General features: G+C 53.9%; 1 protein-coding gene and 1 non-coding gene across 16 annotated transcripts in view; one reads left to right on the top strand and one right to left on the bottom strand.

Annotated features, from left to right (window-relative positions):
• Positions 1-16,752, bottom strand: part of ARHGEF10L (Rho guanine nucleotide exchange factor 10 like) — a 139,399-nt gene that overhangs the window by 108,293 nt on the left and 14,354 nt on the right. For all 15 annotated transcript variants that reach the window (XR_016388797.1, XM_089900138.1, XM_089900148.1 and 12 more), the window contains one exon: positions 2,823-2,896. Coding sequence is in view for 14 of the 15 variants with exons in the window: in XM_089900138.1 (XP_089756264.1) it covers positions 2,823-2,856 (34 nt within the window). In the remaining variant the exon portion in view is untranslated. The remainder of the gene's footprint in view (positions 1-2,822; positions 2,897-16,752) is intronic.
• LOC115803910 (U6 spliceosomal RNA) lies at positions 9,260-9,366 on the top strand. Its single transcript, XR_004024709.2, has one exon. It is a non-coding gene; the product is annotated as a U6 spliceosomal RNA (small nuclear RNA).

A 16,752-nucleotide genomic window follows, 5' to 3' on the forward strand; every position in this document is an offset into this window, starting at 1 on the left:
TTTTTCTCTGTGGCCCTTATCAGCATGTGACACACAGTATGTTTTATTTATTTTACTGTCTGTCTCCTCTGCTAGAATGTAAGCTTCCTGAGGGCAGGTATTCTTGTCTGTTTCACTGTCATATTCCCAGCATCTGGTAATGTGCCTGACATATGGTAGGCACATAATTATTTGCTGAATACACACACACACACCCCTATTGTCAGGTCTATGGGTTGCAGTTTTAAAAGTTTAAAAAATACTGGAATAAATGACCTCAAAGTCCCTGCCCACTATTTCTGGACCACCAGATTCAGACCTATCCTGACCAAAGGGGCTTCAGTGCCCATGGTCCTGCCCTCTTGAATCTGCTGGGCATACAGTGGGGGGAGGGTTCCCTTTGCACGTGGCCTGTATCATTGTAGTCACTACGGTTTCACAGTCAGACCACCTGGGTTCAGACTCCAGCTCTCCCTTATACTGGCTGTGTGAGTGTCAAGTTATTTCACCGCCCTTCCCCCCACCCCACCAAGCTGCAGTTTCCTGATCTGTCAAATGAGGACAATAATAATAACTGCCTTACAGGGCTGTTGGGAGGATGGAATGAACTGACAGACATTAAAGCACCCGGTGCGAGGTATGGACTCGCTAAATGTTAGCTGTTCTTACAATGACGATTCTACTTACCATCACTGTCATTGCATCATCATTATCATTAACGTTATTACTATTATTATTGCCTTGAGTCATAGCCCAGGCCCTGACCCTGGGTGAGATGGAGAGCCCCTCCCCATTCACAGGCCAGGCCCAGCCCCAGGTGACCCGGCCCCCAGGCTGTGTCCAGGGACTTAGGTTATTTCTGCACCTTCTCCCTTTAAGAGTACAAATAGCTTCAGTTAGCCCAGCAATCAACACAGTCATGCCCGCATCCAGTGAACTGTCCCCGAGAGCCCCTGGGCCGGGAGGTTCAAGCAGAAGACAGACATGGCCCCTCAATGTCAAGGAGCTCACTACAGGGTAAGGCAGGCAGATACAGTCGGAGAATAATGTAAAAGCCCAGAGACTGAGCCGGTGCTAAAGAGAGGAGGGGGCTTATGTGGGGCGCGGCTTCGGCACAAGGCTGCCCCTGTGCAGAGCCTTAAAGGGGGAGCAGTGGTCTGACAGGCTCAGGTTACGGGTCGGGGGTATTCCAGGCTGAGGCCAGAACAGAGAACAGCAAGTGGCCCAGTGGAAGTGAAGACGTGAGCAAGGATGATGGGGCTGAGAACACGGCTGCGAGGGGCTGGGGGGATTTGAATTTATTCGTGAAGACCATGGGAAGCTCTCAAAGAGTCAGAAAGTGGCAAAGAGACTAGTTCAACCAGATGAAACCAGCCCGCAATGTCAGATACACCCAGAACAGTAAACTTTCATCAAATGTTTGCTGAACGGAAATGAATTGATTTCATCATAAGATACTTTCGCTCTCAGTTTGCATGTCTGGCCCCTTGGTGTGTAGGAGAAAGGGTTCAGGGTGCCTAGGACAGCGGCGAGGGGTGCGGACATCCTGGGACCCAAGGCCACGGCCATGAATCAGAAAATGACCTTGTTCCCAAGATTCTGTTCAGGATCCTGAGACCCAGGCAATTAGGCACAGCTCCTTATCAGAAGGAAAAATCAGGAGGCCCATCCCTGGATAATTGAGAGCTGAACTGAGCCCTTCCCACCCATCCAGACAGTTGGCAGGGCTGGAGGTGACCACACACGCCTGTGATGTTCATGGACATGCCCCGTCCTCGGGAGAGCCCACCCCAGCGAGTCCCCAGCGAATCCAGAAGGCCGGGACCCAGGAAGCCACCCACGCTATGGAGAAGGTATGACTACCGTGCTGGTCCCCCACCCTTCAGAAAAGAACACGGAGGCTCGGGGTGGGGTGGAGGGGGGGAGAGTCCTCCCTGGGCTCTGCCCGGGGGCTCAGAGCACAGCACAGGCGGCCCATCCTGCCAACACCCCAGTGATAGCAGCTGCCATGCACTGAGCCATTGATTACCACATGCCAGGGTCCCACCTGCATTTAAACCTCAAAACGTCACAGCAGTGGGTATCGTTATTATCCCCATGTTTGTGGGTGGTGAAACAGAGCCAGAGAGACACCAAGTCACTCAGCTGAGCTCACAGTGGCAGTGGCAGGGTTGGACTGGAGAAAAAGCCCTGGCTTGTTACCATTCTGCTAACTGCCACCCCCCAAAAAGAACAAGAGGCCAGGAAGCTGGGCCCAATGGGAGAAATGGCCTTGCCTCCAGCTCCTCCAGGATGGGGTCCCGATTCTACCAGCAGTGTCCAAGGCCCCACCGTTAGGGTTGCCATCAGGACATCAAATTGAATTTCAGATAAAAAAACAATATTTTTTAGTATAAGTATGTATTTTTCTGCTTTTTTTTTTTTTTAACTTAGCAGCCCCACCACTGCTAGATGACCCGGCCTCCTCGGTTCCTTAGCAGATGGAGATGGATGGCCCCGCCCTTCCCCTGAGCCCCAACTCCCCACTCAATTCATAAGCTTTACCCTCAAGCACACCTCAGTCCCCAGAGGGGCTCTGCTCGTCTCTCCAGGGGACCTCAGGGAGAAAGGTAAGGCGTCAGCCCTTACCTGGAGCCCGCTCTACGAGGAGGAAATCTTTATTTCCATGTTGTAGGCAAGGAATCTGAGGCAGAGGGGTGAGGCCACTTGCCCAAGGGCACACAGCTAACCGCCAGTAGGGCCAGATTCACACCCAAGGTCAGCCTACTCCAAAGCTAGTGGCCCTGGGGCAGGCCCCACGGCCCGTTCAGAGGCGGGAGAAGCAGGCACCCGGAGTACCATACCTATGGCAGCCTGTGGAGGATGGGAGGAAGCCATCAGACAGGGTGCAGCTCACCAGCACCGTCCCAGCGCTCACCTGCAAATAGAAGGCCAGAAATCTGATCAGAGGGCGTTCAAGGCTGAAGTCCCAGCGACAGAGAAGGCTCACTGACTCATGACCTGTGCACGCCAGCCAGCTCTCACCCTGTTCCCCAGCCGCTTCGGGAGCACAGGACAGCGCCAGCAAGGGCCCAGCCCTCACCTTCACAAATCATTAACCTGCAGAAAAACCAGCAGCGGCAGAACCCTAAGCCATCTTCCCAGAAGGCCCCTGCCTCCACGGACCTTCCTCTGCCCAATACCAAGGAACCTCGGGAGCCTGCTGGGTCCAGCTAGGCTGACAGGTGGGTCCCCACTGGCTGACAGGTGAAACTCCAGCCTCAGAAGCCGGGATCACACTCAGCCCCCGTGTCGCAGAAGCTGGATCACACCTGAACTGTCATGGACGTGGCCGGACATTTTCTCCTCCACGGGCGCCCTTGGGTCCAGCCGCCGCTCTCCCCAGCTCCCGCCCCAGTGGTCCCACGGAAGGCCATTCACTCTCTCTCTGTCTCTCCCTGTTTTGCACCCACGAGGTTGGCCACTTAGCACGTGGGTGTGAGGGAAATAAAGGGCTTCATGGAGACAGGTTGCTCGAGATCGGGGCGGAATCCCAAATGCTGGGAGCTGGGGGCAGTTTCTCCAGGCCTCGCAGTAGAGGATCCCGCAACCAAGAAGCCAGTGCCTCCACCGGGCTTCCCGGGCCCTGGAGCCAAGCTTGCCCGATGCCTCCTGCAAAGCAGTGACGGAAAGAGTTCTCCCCACTCCCGGTTCACACCCCCGATTCTGAGCTAGAGGCAGTCCTTCTAGACTTCCTGGGGAGGAGGGGATCGACCCTGGAGGGAAAGCCCCAAGCCCTCCTTTCTAATCAGCGCCTGACGCAAACTGGCTGCGAGCCTATTTTCCTTTCCAATCCTTAAAGCCTCTATTTGTGTTAGCTGGTTTCCTAATTAAAAATAGGATGCATGTAAAGGGCAATTAATTAATAACAGCAAACATCTATGCAATGCCTACTATATCTCCGACATTATTCTGAGCACTTTACAAATGTGAAAATCCAAATTATGAGAAAATGAGGCCCAGGGTGGTTAAGTAAGTAGCCCAAGATCACACAGCTAGTAGGCAGCAGAGCCAGGGGGTGAACCCAGGCCATGGGCCCCAGTGTGTGCTCATTATGTAACCACCATGCTCTACTGTCTCTCAAAGTCCAAAACAATACAAAAGATGTGCAATGAAAAGTCAGTCTCTCAAATCCCCCAGGACTGACCACTATTACTGGTTTCTTATGAATCTTTCCAGAACTATGCCATATATGCACCAGCTTGTTTATCCGTATATATGCCTTGTTTTAGACAGGAGGAAGCACACTGCACACCCTGTGGTGCAACCACGTTTTTAAAAAATTTTTTTAATTGAAGTATACTTTGTTTACAATGTTTCAGGTGTAGAGCAAAGTGATTCAGTTATACACGGGCACGTGTGTGCATATATATTCTTTTTCAGCTTCTTTTCCATTATAGTTTATGACAAGAGATTGACTACAGTTCCCTGTGCTATACAGTAGGTCCTTGTTTATCTGTTTTATACATAGTAGCGTGTTAATCCCTAATTGCTAACTTATCCCTCCACCACCCCCTTCCCCTTTGGTAATCATAAATTTGTTTTCTATCTGTTTTGTAAATAAGTTCATTTGTATCAGTCTTTTTAGATTCCACATATAAGTGATGTCACATATCTGTCTTCTCTGTCTGACTCACTTCACTTAGCAACCACGATTTTTGCTTAAGAATCTCCATGATCAATTCAAAACAGTACACAGAAATCAGTCTCACTTTTTTAACGGCTGCGTAGTATTTTGGGGCGGATGGGATATACCATAATTGACATAACCCCTATCAAGGGACACTGAGGTTGTTTCCAGGCTTTGGTGTTATAAAGCCTTCCTCCATACACTTGGCCTTGAGCGCATTGGTGCATGAACCTGTCAGTCACACTCCTAGGTGGGATCTGCTGGGTCAGAGAATTGCACTTTTCATTCTGACTGAATGCAAACTGCTCTCCACTAAGTGTGTGACTGTGTCTTTTACCCACACTGAAAACTCTCAGCAAAGGTTGGGGAAAGCAAACTAAAATGTCTGCAAATCCCTTCGCAAGTTGAAAAGTCAAACAACAGCTGCATAGCAGTCCCCCTGCAGGTCCGTCCGTCCTGTGGGCTCATTCAGAACCACTGAAGAAGGAGCAGGGAGACATACCCATTTTGCAGGAAGAAAAAGGAAGGCACCCAGCCCAGGTTCATGTGCAAACTGCTCCTTAAATATTTTCTTTAAATGTACATTGTGTTTTAGACATAATGCCATTGCACACTTAATAGACTAAGGTATAGTGTAAACATAACTTTTATAGGCACTGGGAAAAATAAAGCGTGATTCGCTTTACTGCAATATTCACTTTATTGCGGTGGTCTGGAACCCAACTCAAAGTATCTCCCAGGTACGCCTGTACTAGTCATGGTAACTTTGACCACTTAGTTAAAGTGATGTCTCCCTGAGGTTTCTCCACTGTAAAGTTACTATTTTCCTTTGTAATTAATAAACATCCTGTGGGGAGAAATATATATATATATTTTTTTCTGATCAAGCAGAAGCCCAGGATCCTTCCCTCTAGGCCAGAAAGTCCAATGTCCTCTCCTTTTTCCTCATTTTCAGGGATGATTCCTGCCCTCCCCTCCAAGCCCAAGGCTTTTCCCAGAAAGGAACAGAGACATCAACATATAAGGAGCCCAGAGATTTATCTGCATTATTTCATTAACAGATGAGGAAACCAAGGCTCAGAGAGGTAAGGATTTGCCCAAGGTCACAGAGGCAAGTGAACAAAGTGACAACACTAGGATTCAATCCAGGGGTATTGACTCCAAACCCTAGTCTCAACTCCTTAATCACACGGCCTCCCTGGACTTCAGGGCTGGCATCTGGGAGGCGTTTGCTGCAGACTAAGCGGGGGCAGTGAGGTCCCCGGGCAAGGGCCCAGGCTAGCAAGCCCCGTGCACACCCACAGGCCTGTGGCCACCATTTTGCACACACGTGCCCCAAGGCTCAGAAGGATGTGAGTGAGGGAATAGGCATGGCTCAGAGCAGCGCAACTCCCTGCTAGAGACCTTCACGGCACAATAATTAGAAAAGAATTCAAGGCTACCTGATACCACCTGGGCCCACTACTCAGTAGCCATAATACCTTGGATGAGTTACTTAACCCCCGTCTCTGTGCCTCAGTTTACTCATCTGCAAAATGGGGATTAAAAAGTACCTACTGGGGCTTCCCTGGTGGCGCAGTGGTTGAGGATCTGCCTTCCAGTGCAGGGGACACTGGTTCGAGCCCTGGTCTGGGAAGATCCCACATGCCGCTGAGCAACTAAGCCCGTGCACCACAACTACTGAGCCTGCACTCTAGAGCCTGCGAGCCACAACTACTGAGCCCCCGGGTCACAACTACTGAAGCCCGCACGCCTAGAGCCCATGCTCCGTAACAAAGAGAAGCCATCCGCAATGAGAAGTCCACGTACCGCAATGAAGAGTAGCCCCCACTCGCCGCAACTAGAGAGAGCCCGCGCACAGCAACAAAGACCCAATGCAGCCAAAAATAAATAAATTAAAATAAATAAATTTTTAAAAAAAATACTTCTAAGAAGTACCTATTTCATGGGGTTCTTAAGAAAATTAAAAGTAAATACATACAACACTCTTGGAGGGGTCCCTGGGACACGGTAGTCTCTGGCTGTCATTAACGCCCAGGGCACAGACTGTGATGATCAAAGCTCTACCTTGGGAGTCGGGGATCCAGGCTGGAGTCTCATCTCCACTGGCAGGTGAGCTGAGCCTTGGTGTCCTCATCTGTAAAATGGGGTTCCTGCTACCTGGCCCATGGGACTCCCAGCAGCATCCCTGAGGTCAACCACAAAGCCCCAGCAGGCTCAGTCAGTGCCAAGATGCCCGTCCTTGACCTGTCACCACCAAAATGGGAAACGGCAAATGGGACCGTGTGTCTGGATTCTGCATCCCAGGAGATACCCTGGAGGAGGCTCAAAGGGGAACCCCAAGGGCTTCCAAGCCGTGAGGGTCTGGGGGCAGCCAAGTCCATCTGTGGGCTGGGCTCTGCCTCCTCCTCTCGGTGTGACCCCAGGCCCCACCTTGGCCTCTCAGAGCTTCAGGCTACATCTCTGTAAAGTGGGCATGACAGCACCCGTCCGGAGGATGCCACGGGCTGCCACAGCCAGGAGCCGGGGCATATAAGTGTGAACATGAGCAAACAGGTGGTGTTGCTCAGCTATTTCCTTTTTTTATTTTTTTTTTAAGTCTTCCTTGAGCTATGCATGGTCTGCAAGCTTCAAGGTCGGAGGCTGAGCTGGAAGAAATGTGTTGTGATGCCCCTGAAATGAACTTCGCTCTTAAAAGCGATCCAGAACCTTCCTGCCACAGCGGTCTCTGGCAAAAGAGGCAGTCTGGCTGGGGAAGGAGCGTCGACTGAAAACCAAGAGTGGCCCAGCAGGATTATCTACAGAATTATCTACACTCAGGGATTCCAACTGTTTCTAAAGTGCAGAGAGGAAAAGGACAGAAGGAACTCACTAAGGTATATGAACAGTGTTTGCCTGGGTGGCAGGGCTCCAGAAGATTTTCTTTTGACCCTCTTTCCATTTTTCTGAATTTTCCAGATCTTCTACAGTGAGTATTATAAGGAGGGAAGATGAAAAGAAGCATTCTCATTTTTAAAAAGAGGACTAAGGCAAAACATCACAGGCCGGACCAGACAGTAGCTGCAAGATGGTGTTGAAAGGGTGGGATCTGTTGCTAGATCTGAGTTCGAATCCCAGCTCTGCCACTTCCAGCTGTTACAATTCACCCCCTTCTCCCCAGCACCCGCCTCACAGAGGTCCTGTGCTCATGAAACGGGACCGTGGTGTGTGGTGGGGTAGCTCTCAGCCTACAGTGGCCACTGTTAGCACGGTGATATTCACAGTGCTCCACAAGGGTGGTAGGGTTATGGAGACTTTCTTCTTTGGGGGGCCATCTCTTTAAAAACGACTGCCAAGACTGGCTAGGCAGGCAGACCCCCGAACGGTGCTCTTGCCCGTGAGCCTACACAGAACGACCAGCAGCAGGCTGTACTTCTCGAGCACGTTCAGACAGAGCGAGAAGCAGAGGAGCAAGCCCAGCTCCGGGTGTGCCCCCCAAGCGGGTCAAGTTCAGTGACCGGGACCACCCAAGAGCGGCCAGATTAGCACTTCCCTCCACCCTGGACAGCCCTGCTCACCACAGCAGGTGTCTTCCAGGCTCTAATTTAATCAGACCCTTATCAGTTCCTCCTTCCTCTAGAGCTCAAGGTCCATCCAGCCCAGAGGCCCGGCAGGAAACCCTCCTCCAGCCTGCACGCACCTGTCCCTCCTCACTAGTCCCTGAGATTCACCCCATCCCGGACCATCTCCCACCTCCCACTCAAGTGAATGTCCCCATCAGCTCCCCCTGAATGAGGCCTGGAGAAATACACCAGGAAGGCTCCTCAAAATCAGGGAGGCTGCACAAACCAGGCCAGGAGTTTGAGGACGGGGAAGGCGGGACTCTGCGGGGAGGAGAGGGGAGGGGAGGGGAGGGGAGGGGAGGGGAGGGTGGGCAGGGGCCCAGGTAGGCAGGCAGGCAGTCCCAGAGGAAGATGCTGGCATAACCGAGTCGGGCAGCCTTGCCAGAGGAAAGGTAGATGCCACCCTGTTCTGCACGGAGGGGAACAAGGACCAGGATCTGGCCCAGGCCCCCACCTCCAACTCTGGCCTCAGAGGCACCCTGTCTGTCTCCTGGAAGCCAGGAAAAAAGTGCGGGACGGGAGGTAAGACCAGGGGTGTGGACCAGAGCTCCTCCTGCAACCACAGGAGGCCTCTCCAGGTTTCGTCCCCTGTCAGATGTGAGCTTGACCAACACACGCCCACCTCTGCCGCCACAGCAAGGGTTCCAAAGCACACAGCCTCAGACTCTTCCTCATCACCTTCGCCTTAGGAATGCAGGTCCTCAGCAAGGCCCTCCCTGATCTGCCGCACCACCCTCCCCACCGACCTCTCTGGTCTGGAAGGTGCCCATGCCCGGCCTGACTGTTCCAGCCCTCATGAAGGGCTTCAGGCCCATCGCTTTGCCGACCTGTTCTATATCTCTGGGTCTTTGCTCAGGTTGTTTGTTCCCTCCAGGGAGAATTCTCTCTCAGAACCAAAGAGCAAACTCCTACTCAACCTTCAAAACCCAGACCCTTCTCCTCTGTGAGGCCTCCTCAGACCCATCTCATGCAGTGGTTCCCAAGCCTGGTTTAAAAAATACCTGAGTCTGTGCTCGCTTCAGCAGCGCATATACTAAAATTGGAAAGACACAGAGAAGATTAGCATGGCCCCTGCACAAGGATGACACGCAAATTCATGAAGCGTTCCATCTTCTTTTGTTATACAGCAGCAACTAACACAACAATGTAAAGCAATTATACTCCAATAAAGATGTTAAAAAAAAAAAGAAAGAAAGAAAGAAACCTGTGTCCCAGGCCCACAATTCTGAATTGGTAGCCTGTGGGTGCAGCCTGAGAAAGTCTATTTTCAAAGAGCACAGGTGATTCTGGGATACCTACAGCCCCCATTAGAACGGTCTCACTCCCTAGACTGGCCTCTTCTTTTCGTCTCAGTGCCCAGGGCACCAACCCACACGCTAGACAACAGCTGAGCGGCACTGAACTAAGCCCGGAGCCTGATCTGGGATCCCACCTGCAGTGGATCCCATCTGCTTAGGATCAACTCAGGAGACCATGAGGCTGGCGTATCCCTGAACCTGGGGTGGCTGCAGGTGTGGGGCTTCCTGACCAGTGGAGGAGGGGCACAGGCCCAGATGGGGACCTCAGCCCAGGTGTCCTCTGCCCTGCCCAGAAAGCCCGGGGCCAGGAGGAAGAGCAGGGTCTGCAAGCTGTATGGTGGGGGCACCTCTGCCCTGGGAGTCCCTCAGCGCAAGCAGCCCCCCTGCTGCAGACTGTGGAGGGGGCTAGTTCGCAGGGGCTCTGGAGAGACAAGGTGCCTTAGCCAAGAGAACACAGGCGGAGGTACAGCAAGAAGGACACGTGTCCAGGACTCAGAGCCCTGGAAAGCACTCAGCCTGGGGTCAGAGAGACCAGCTTCAGACGCGGAATGTGCGCTTGCCCTCCAGCGGCCAGACCTCAGGAAGTTACTCACCCTCTCTGTGCTTCCTGTCCTCATCTGTCAGATGCAGACGTAAGTGGAGTGACATCTGAAAATGCCGGCAGGGGCAGGCCCTTACCAAATGTTAGTTCCCTTCCTGGAGTTCCTGCCGCTCCTGGAGGACAGTGTTGCCCCATTCTGCAGATTGCTCAACTGAGTCCAGGCCGACGGTCCACCAGAATACCAGCCCTGACCTTTGTGACCCTCGTCATCCTTGAGATCACAAAATGATCGTCTTAGAAACGATAACAGGTGCCGTCTCCCAGCACTGCCGTCTCCCAGCACTGCTGTGCACCAGAACCCCTGCTGAACATTTTACAGTGTCTGTCTAATTTAATTCCCACAACAGATGAGGGAAAGGAGGCTGAGAGACTGAGGATGTTCCCAGGGCCACACAGTGGCTGAGCAGGGTCCCTGGGTCGTGAGCTGGGAGAGCCAGGGCGGGACCTTCGGGCTGGTTCTCACGGGATCCCAGCACGGACCAGGTGCCAGGTGGCTGAGGGCACGGGTGAGTGGGGAGAGCATCCTCCCAGACCCTCCACAGCCCGTGGCGGGAGCCTCCAAATGCCAGAGGGACACAGGGCCAGCTCTTCTCCCTGCACACTAGGCGCCAAGCCACTCAATGGGCTTCCTGCCATGGGCAGGGGTGAGGCTGGCCAGTGGCTGAAGCCTCAGACAATGGAGGCTCTGTAACTGCCCGGGGTAAGTGTCCCCTCTCCCTAGGCGTGCCCCTGGTCAATGATCCCCAGGCAGGACAGGTTGGGGGCAGGCCCCCTCCCACACCAACCCTGGAGGAGGCCTCTGGGCAGAAGGGACCCCTGGGGGCTGTTGCTAGGAAACCAAAGCCAGCCTGGAGAAGCTGCTGCCACCAGAACAGCCCCCTGACCCTCCCCCTCCTCCTCCGCCTCCCAGCCCCCAGGCACATTAACCCCTTTGTCCCCAGAGGTCCAGTCCAGGCGCAAGGCCCCAGGCTGAAGGGCCAGGTGAAAAACTGCCAATCCAAGGGTCCCAAATTCTTGGCCACATCCTGGGTGGCCCATTCGATGGGGCTCCACAGCACACACACCTGGAAGCTGGAAGAGGACAGCATGGAATTTGCACCACCCCTTCACCTTTCTGCGCCTCAGTTTCCCCATCCAAAGCCCGGGCAATTTAGTGCCAGGGCGGCTCTAGAACACTCATGCCAGCAGTGGAGCATTTTCATGGCAGAACCAAACCCAAGAGGTGGCTTTGTTCCCTCCTTTTCATGGACAGGGAAGCTGGGGTTCAGACTGGAGAAGCAACCTGCCGAAAGTCACCCAGGAAGCATGAAGTGGGACCAGGAAATGGAGGGGTCTGACTCCAGGCAATTTCACGGAGCTGGATGTGGGGGAAGGATGGACGGTCCAGGCTGCAGAAATGGCCCAGGCAAAGGACCTCCAAATGCTGGGCTGCTCCCAGGCTCAGGACTCCAACCTCATCTTGATCTGCGCCTCCCCAGGCAACCTCACCCATTTCATGGTTTTTAAGACCATCTCTACGGTGACACCACCAGCCTGACCTTCCCTGGAACTCCAGACCTCTGCCCAGAAGTATGCCTGCTCGGCACGTCCACTCACTGGTCTACAGGGCATATTGAACTTAACATCCTGATCGCCACCCTCAGTCCTCCCAGGCGTCCCGCGTCCCATCTCACCTGACAGCAGCTCCAGCCTGCCAGGAGCTCAGGCTAAACACCTCAGGCTCATCCCTGGCTCCCCACTCTCTCTCACACCTACATGCCACCCATCAGCAAGCCTCGTTGGCTCTACCCTCCAAACATGTCTAGAATCTGACCACTTCGCACCGCCTCCCCTGCTACCACCCTGATCCACACCACCATCATCCCTTCCCTGGACCATTAAAATAGCCCCTTGCCTGGTGTTCTGCTTCCCGCTTTCACCCCCCTACCCACTACCCCACACACTTTGTTCTCAACACAGCAGCCAAGTTACTCTTCTGCTCAAAGCCTCAAATGCCTTCCTACCTCATTCGGAGTGGAAACCAGGGTCCTCACCTTGGCCAACAAGGCCCTACATGATGTGGTCCCTCCACCAACTCCCTGATTTCAGAGCCTATCCCTCTCCCCGCAGCTTTTCTACCCTAGTCACAATGACCACCGTGCAGCCCCTCAAACACCCTACCACAGGGCGGCCTTTGCACTTGCTGTTTCCTCTGCCTGGAACACTCTTCCCCCAGATATACACATGGATGACTCCCTCACCTCCTTCAGGGCTCTGCTCAAAGGTCACTGTGTCAGAGAGGCCCCCTCCAACCACCCGCTTTAAAATCGCACATACATATCCCCATCACACTCTTTCCTCTGACTCTGCTCTCCCCGCCTTCATAGTATTTAACACCTCCGGGAATCTATACATTTTAGTTGTTTACATCAGTTTCCTCCTACCAGAATATGGACATTATCGTTTATGCTCATCGCTCCATCCACAGCCCTGGAATGGTGCCCGGCACACAACAGACCTCAACACACACTTGCTGAATGAAGGAAGGGATGCTGGTCCACACCAGCTGCGCCACCACCATCAGAGGAGGGGAGAAGGCGGCCGAGGCCTGTGGGGCACCCGCTGTTGGGGCCGTACCTCCTGCTGCCCGAAACCAGCCTCCGCCAGGACAGCTCCTCCCAGGAGAGCTGCACAAACAGAGTCAGTGCCAAGCTGCGCAAGAGGCGGTTCCCCCAAAACCAGTCTGGGAAGAGGCCCGGGGCCCGTGCCAGGGTGTGATCAGGAGAGGGGTGGGGCGGGTACGAGGAAGGACTCGCTCCCAAAAAGACCGCATTCTTGCTCTGGTGAGTCAGAAGCATGTCGTCGGGAGAGCAGACAGGACGCCGAAGCCCCGGTGGCTGCTGCCCTCGGCCGCTCTGGCAGGCAGGTGAGGGACCCTGGCATACAACCGGCTTTCCCGGGAAGGATCACGGGAGCCCCCGGCTGGCAGGCCACCGAGAGCAGAGGAAGCCTCCCTGTCAAAGCCCACAAGGGTCCAGTCTGGCTCCAGTCTCTTCTTCTGGCCCAAGCTCTGCCTCCCTCTGAGAGGGGGCGGTCCACTTTGTCCCACAGAGAGCTCCAGGCAGGAAGAAATAACCTTTGCAAAACTCGGAGCTAAAAATAGCTCAGCCCACCCGAGCAAGGCAGGGCAAGCTGGCTGGACAGCACCTGAGGTCTCCCGAAACACAAGCCCCTCAAGGAGCCCCAGGGGACCCAGAGGCCTCAGCCCCAAAGGCCAGCACTTAAGCTTCAAGCCACCCCCCTCACAATGTGCGGCCCTCCCCCAGGGAAGATGTGAGTGTCATTCCAGCAGCTCCCTGTCCGCCGCACCTGCCAGGGAGAGACGGAAACGCCTGTCCTCCCACCAGCCCCCAAAGGGGCGGAGCACACACGAGTGGAGAGGATCAGCCCCATTTTACAGAGGAGGAAACTGAGGCTCAGAGAGATAGAGAGATCTGTCCATGTTCAAGAAGCTCATCAGAGGCAGGTCCATGATTAAGCTGCAGGTGGAGAGGTCTGGTCACATCTTTTCGCTGTAGCAGGGTGCCTCTCCCTCAACAGACCAATGGATCCATCCCACTCCCTTGCAATGAATAGCACACCTCTGACAAGATGCTGCTGGGGCTCCGGGAAGGGGGCAGAGGAGACTGGGCTGGAGGTGTTGGGGGGAGGCGGGGTTTCAACCATGAAATAAATTTGCCCTGAATCCTGCTGTCCTGGGATGGAGTCAAATCCTGGACTATGGCCCCCACGGGGAACCAGTCCCAAACACCGGTCCTCTTTCATTATCAGCTTTGGCAAAAGCTTAACTGATGCTCTCGACACCAGCCCTGTACTTGGACTCTTTAGGGACTGGCACCCACAGCCTGGTCCTACAGAGAATCCCTACCCTCCCTTCTCACAGAAACCGCACTGGGTGCCATGGGCTGTGAGCCCACCTCTGCCTGCATCCTGCTGCCCGGTGGAAAATGGGGGACCCGTTGCACCCCATCCTGAGGCAGTCTCTGGTCCTGCAGGGTATCCCTTGGGCGCCCCTTTCTGCCACCATCATGCCCCAGGTATGATTTTTAGAAGAGTGAGTCTGCAATCAAACCTCGTTGGGTTCTGGCTCTCCATTTCCTCACCGTGACACAAAGACATTATTTCACTGTTCTGATCCCTGGTTCCCTCTTCTGTAGGAAAACTCTAAAAATCCCCACTGCAAAGAGTTGTTATAAGGATTAAATGAGAATAATTCACATAAAATACCTCGCTGAGAGCCTGGAACACAGGAGGTGCTCGATAAATGTTTGTTGAATGAATGAATGACCACCACCTCCTTCTAACTGGCCTACAAGAAGGGGTGGTGTCCCAGGTAGAGCTGAGCAGTCCCAGGGCCCTCCCCATCGCTGTCCTCCAGAGTCTTTCTGGGTCAGTGAAAGCCCTCCTGCAGCTTCTGACCATGCAGTGTCCCCCATTGAGGGCCAGGGGTGCCCACTGATGTGCTCTGGGACAGCCACCAGCTTGGCCTGGCCCTGAAGCCAACACTCAGCTCCCCAAAGCCTCCACACACCTCCTGCTCCTTTTAAAGTCAAGATTCCAGGCAAGAAGGTCACATCAGGAAAGGAGAGGACCCCAAAAATGACAGTGATGCTGAGTTCCCTTAGTTGGTGTGAAACACAGTGATGACCAAAGCACAGTGTGTGGTGCCAGGGAGACATTCCAATTGCCTGAATTCACGTGGTCAAGGGGAGGCTGGGCCTCGCAGCTGGCTGCAGATGTACCTCTTATGTAAAGCACCCTGGCTGGAGAATCAGCCCTGGGGAGAGTTGCAAATGTCAGGATGCTTCAAATGAACTCAAATGTATTCTGCTAAAGTCAGGGACAGCAACCCCGCCTCCAGGCAGCAAACTTACAGTGACCCCCCACCCCCACCCCGCCTGCCCACGGCTGTCACTTGACACTGCATCAGAAGCATCCTCAAGTGACCTGTGGAAAGAGACAGGCCTGGGAAGGCAGGATCTGGTGCTCTCTTCCCTGCTTGCAGCCAACAGGTGCTCCAAAATGCTAGATGGCGGCAGGGGGACACACGCGCGAACACCTGTGCATTTCCCGCCAAGGCTGAGCCTTTGCCAGGTTCATCCGAGGGCTGTCCTGTGGCCAGGGCCTTGGTCAGAGGACGGAGACACCATCTCCTTTCCCATTAGGATGCAAACCAGGAAGCGAGTGAGGAAGGTCACGTCTTCCACATATGTGCCATGTATGTTAGAACTGAGGTCTCCAGGTCCCACTCCCTCCTTCTGGGAACCTAACAGCGTTCAAGGGGAGGGCGGGAAAGCCGACCTACTTTTCTGGATCCACCCAACAATACCTCTTAATCATTGCACAAAAATTGATTGAGCACTACTGGATGCCGGGTACCATGCAAGGTTCTGGGGGTTTGGATCCTGCCCCCTTGAAATCCACAACCCTACAGGGATGCAGATACTAAACAATGACACAAGTCCACACGTCTGTACAAACCAGGACAGGCACTAGCGGTGGGGGAACACCAGGGCTTAATCGAGATTGAGGCAGCCAGTCGAACATTCCGACTCAACTCCCCCAGAACTGGTGATGGTCGTTATGTCCACCCTATGGCTGTTTGATGACCTGCCCTACGTTGTAACCACACCGAGCAAGGGGACACAAGGCCTGGCGATGGCCCTGTTCTTTTGCCAGAGGCTCTGCCTCCGGTTGGCCTGGGCCAAGGCACACAACTGCTCAGGCCTCCAAGGGCTCTCCCACCTCCCAACGGATGTTTGCATTTTATGCCAAACCCAAGGAATACAGGATGTTGTGGGCGCTTTTTTCCTCTTTTGTTTTTTTTGGAGGGTGGCAGTACTGGATTTCAAATTTTCCATTCCATCTTGATGTATGCAATTACAGTTTCACTGATCCATCTAAGGCAGTGGTTCTCAACGGGAGCGACTTTGCCACCCAGGGACATTTGGCAATGTCTGGAGACGTTTGGGTTGTCACAACGGGGAGGGAGGGGGAAGCTAGTGGCATGTAAGGGGTAGAGGCCAGGGATGCTCTGCATGTCCTACAGTGCAGAGTCCGGCCTCCACAGCAGAGAACTATCCAGCTCAAGTGTCGACACTGCTGAGGTCGAAAACTCCTGGTCTCGGGGCATCTGGTCAAGTCCTCTGGGGATCTAGGGCAGACACTGGTCTGTTAATGCGGGGTAGTGTTACTGTTATTAGTCACAGGGACACAGAGACCAAAGTCATTGCCACCGGTTTCCATGGCAGAATATACCAGGTTCCAAGTCTCTAAAGAAACTGAATTATGCTCTGGTTACTTGTTTTTGTGGATCTCGGGGCAGAGACTGGGGGCAGAGACGACGACCTACTTTTCCGTGTGCCTCCACCACCTGGCGTGGCATCTGGAATACAGGAAGTGGGGAGGGACGGCAGGAGGGAGGGAGAGAGGGCAGGTTGCAGCCTCTTCAAAGCAAGGACCACGCCTCACGCCTCTCCCTCCTCAGCACCCAGCACCTGTTCCTGGCACCTAGCCGCCATCTCTGAGTTCACAAATAAACAACCAGACCTGAGTTCTCCTGGG

Source organism: Delphinapterus leucas, chromosome 1 (genome assembly GCF_059928025.1).
Source record: "Delphinapterus leucas isolate spDelLeu-1000000601 "Yukka" chromosome 1, BTC_Dleu_Yukka2, whole genome shotgun sequence".
Taxonomy (NCBI): domain Eukaryota; kingdom Metazoa; phylum Chordata; class Mammalia; order Artiodactyla; family Monodontidae; genus Delphinapterus; species Delphinapterus leucas.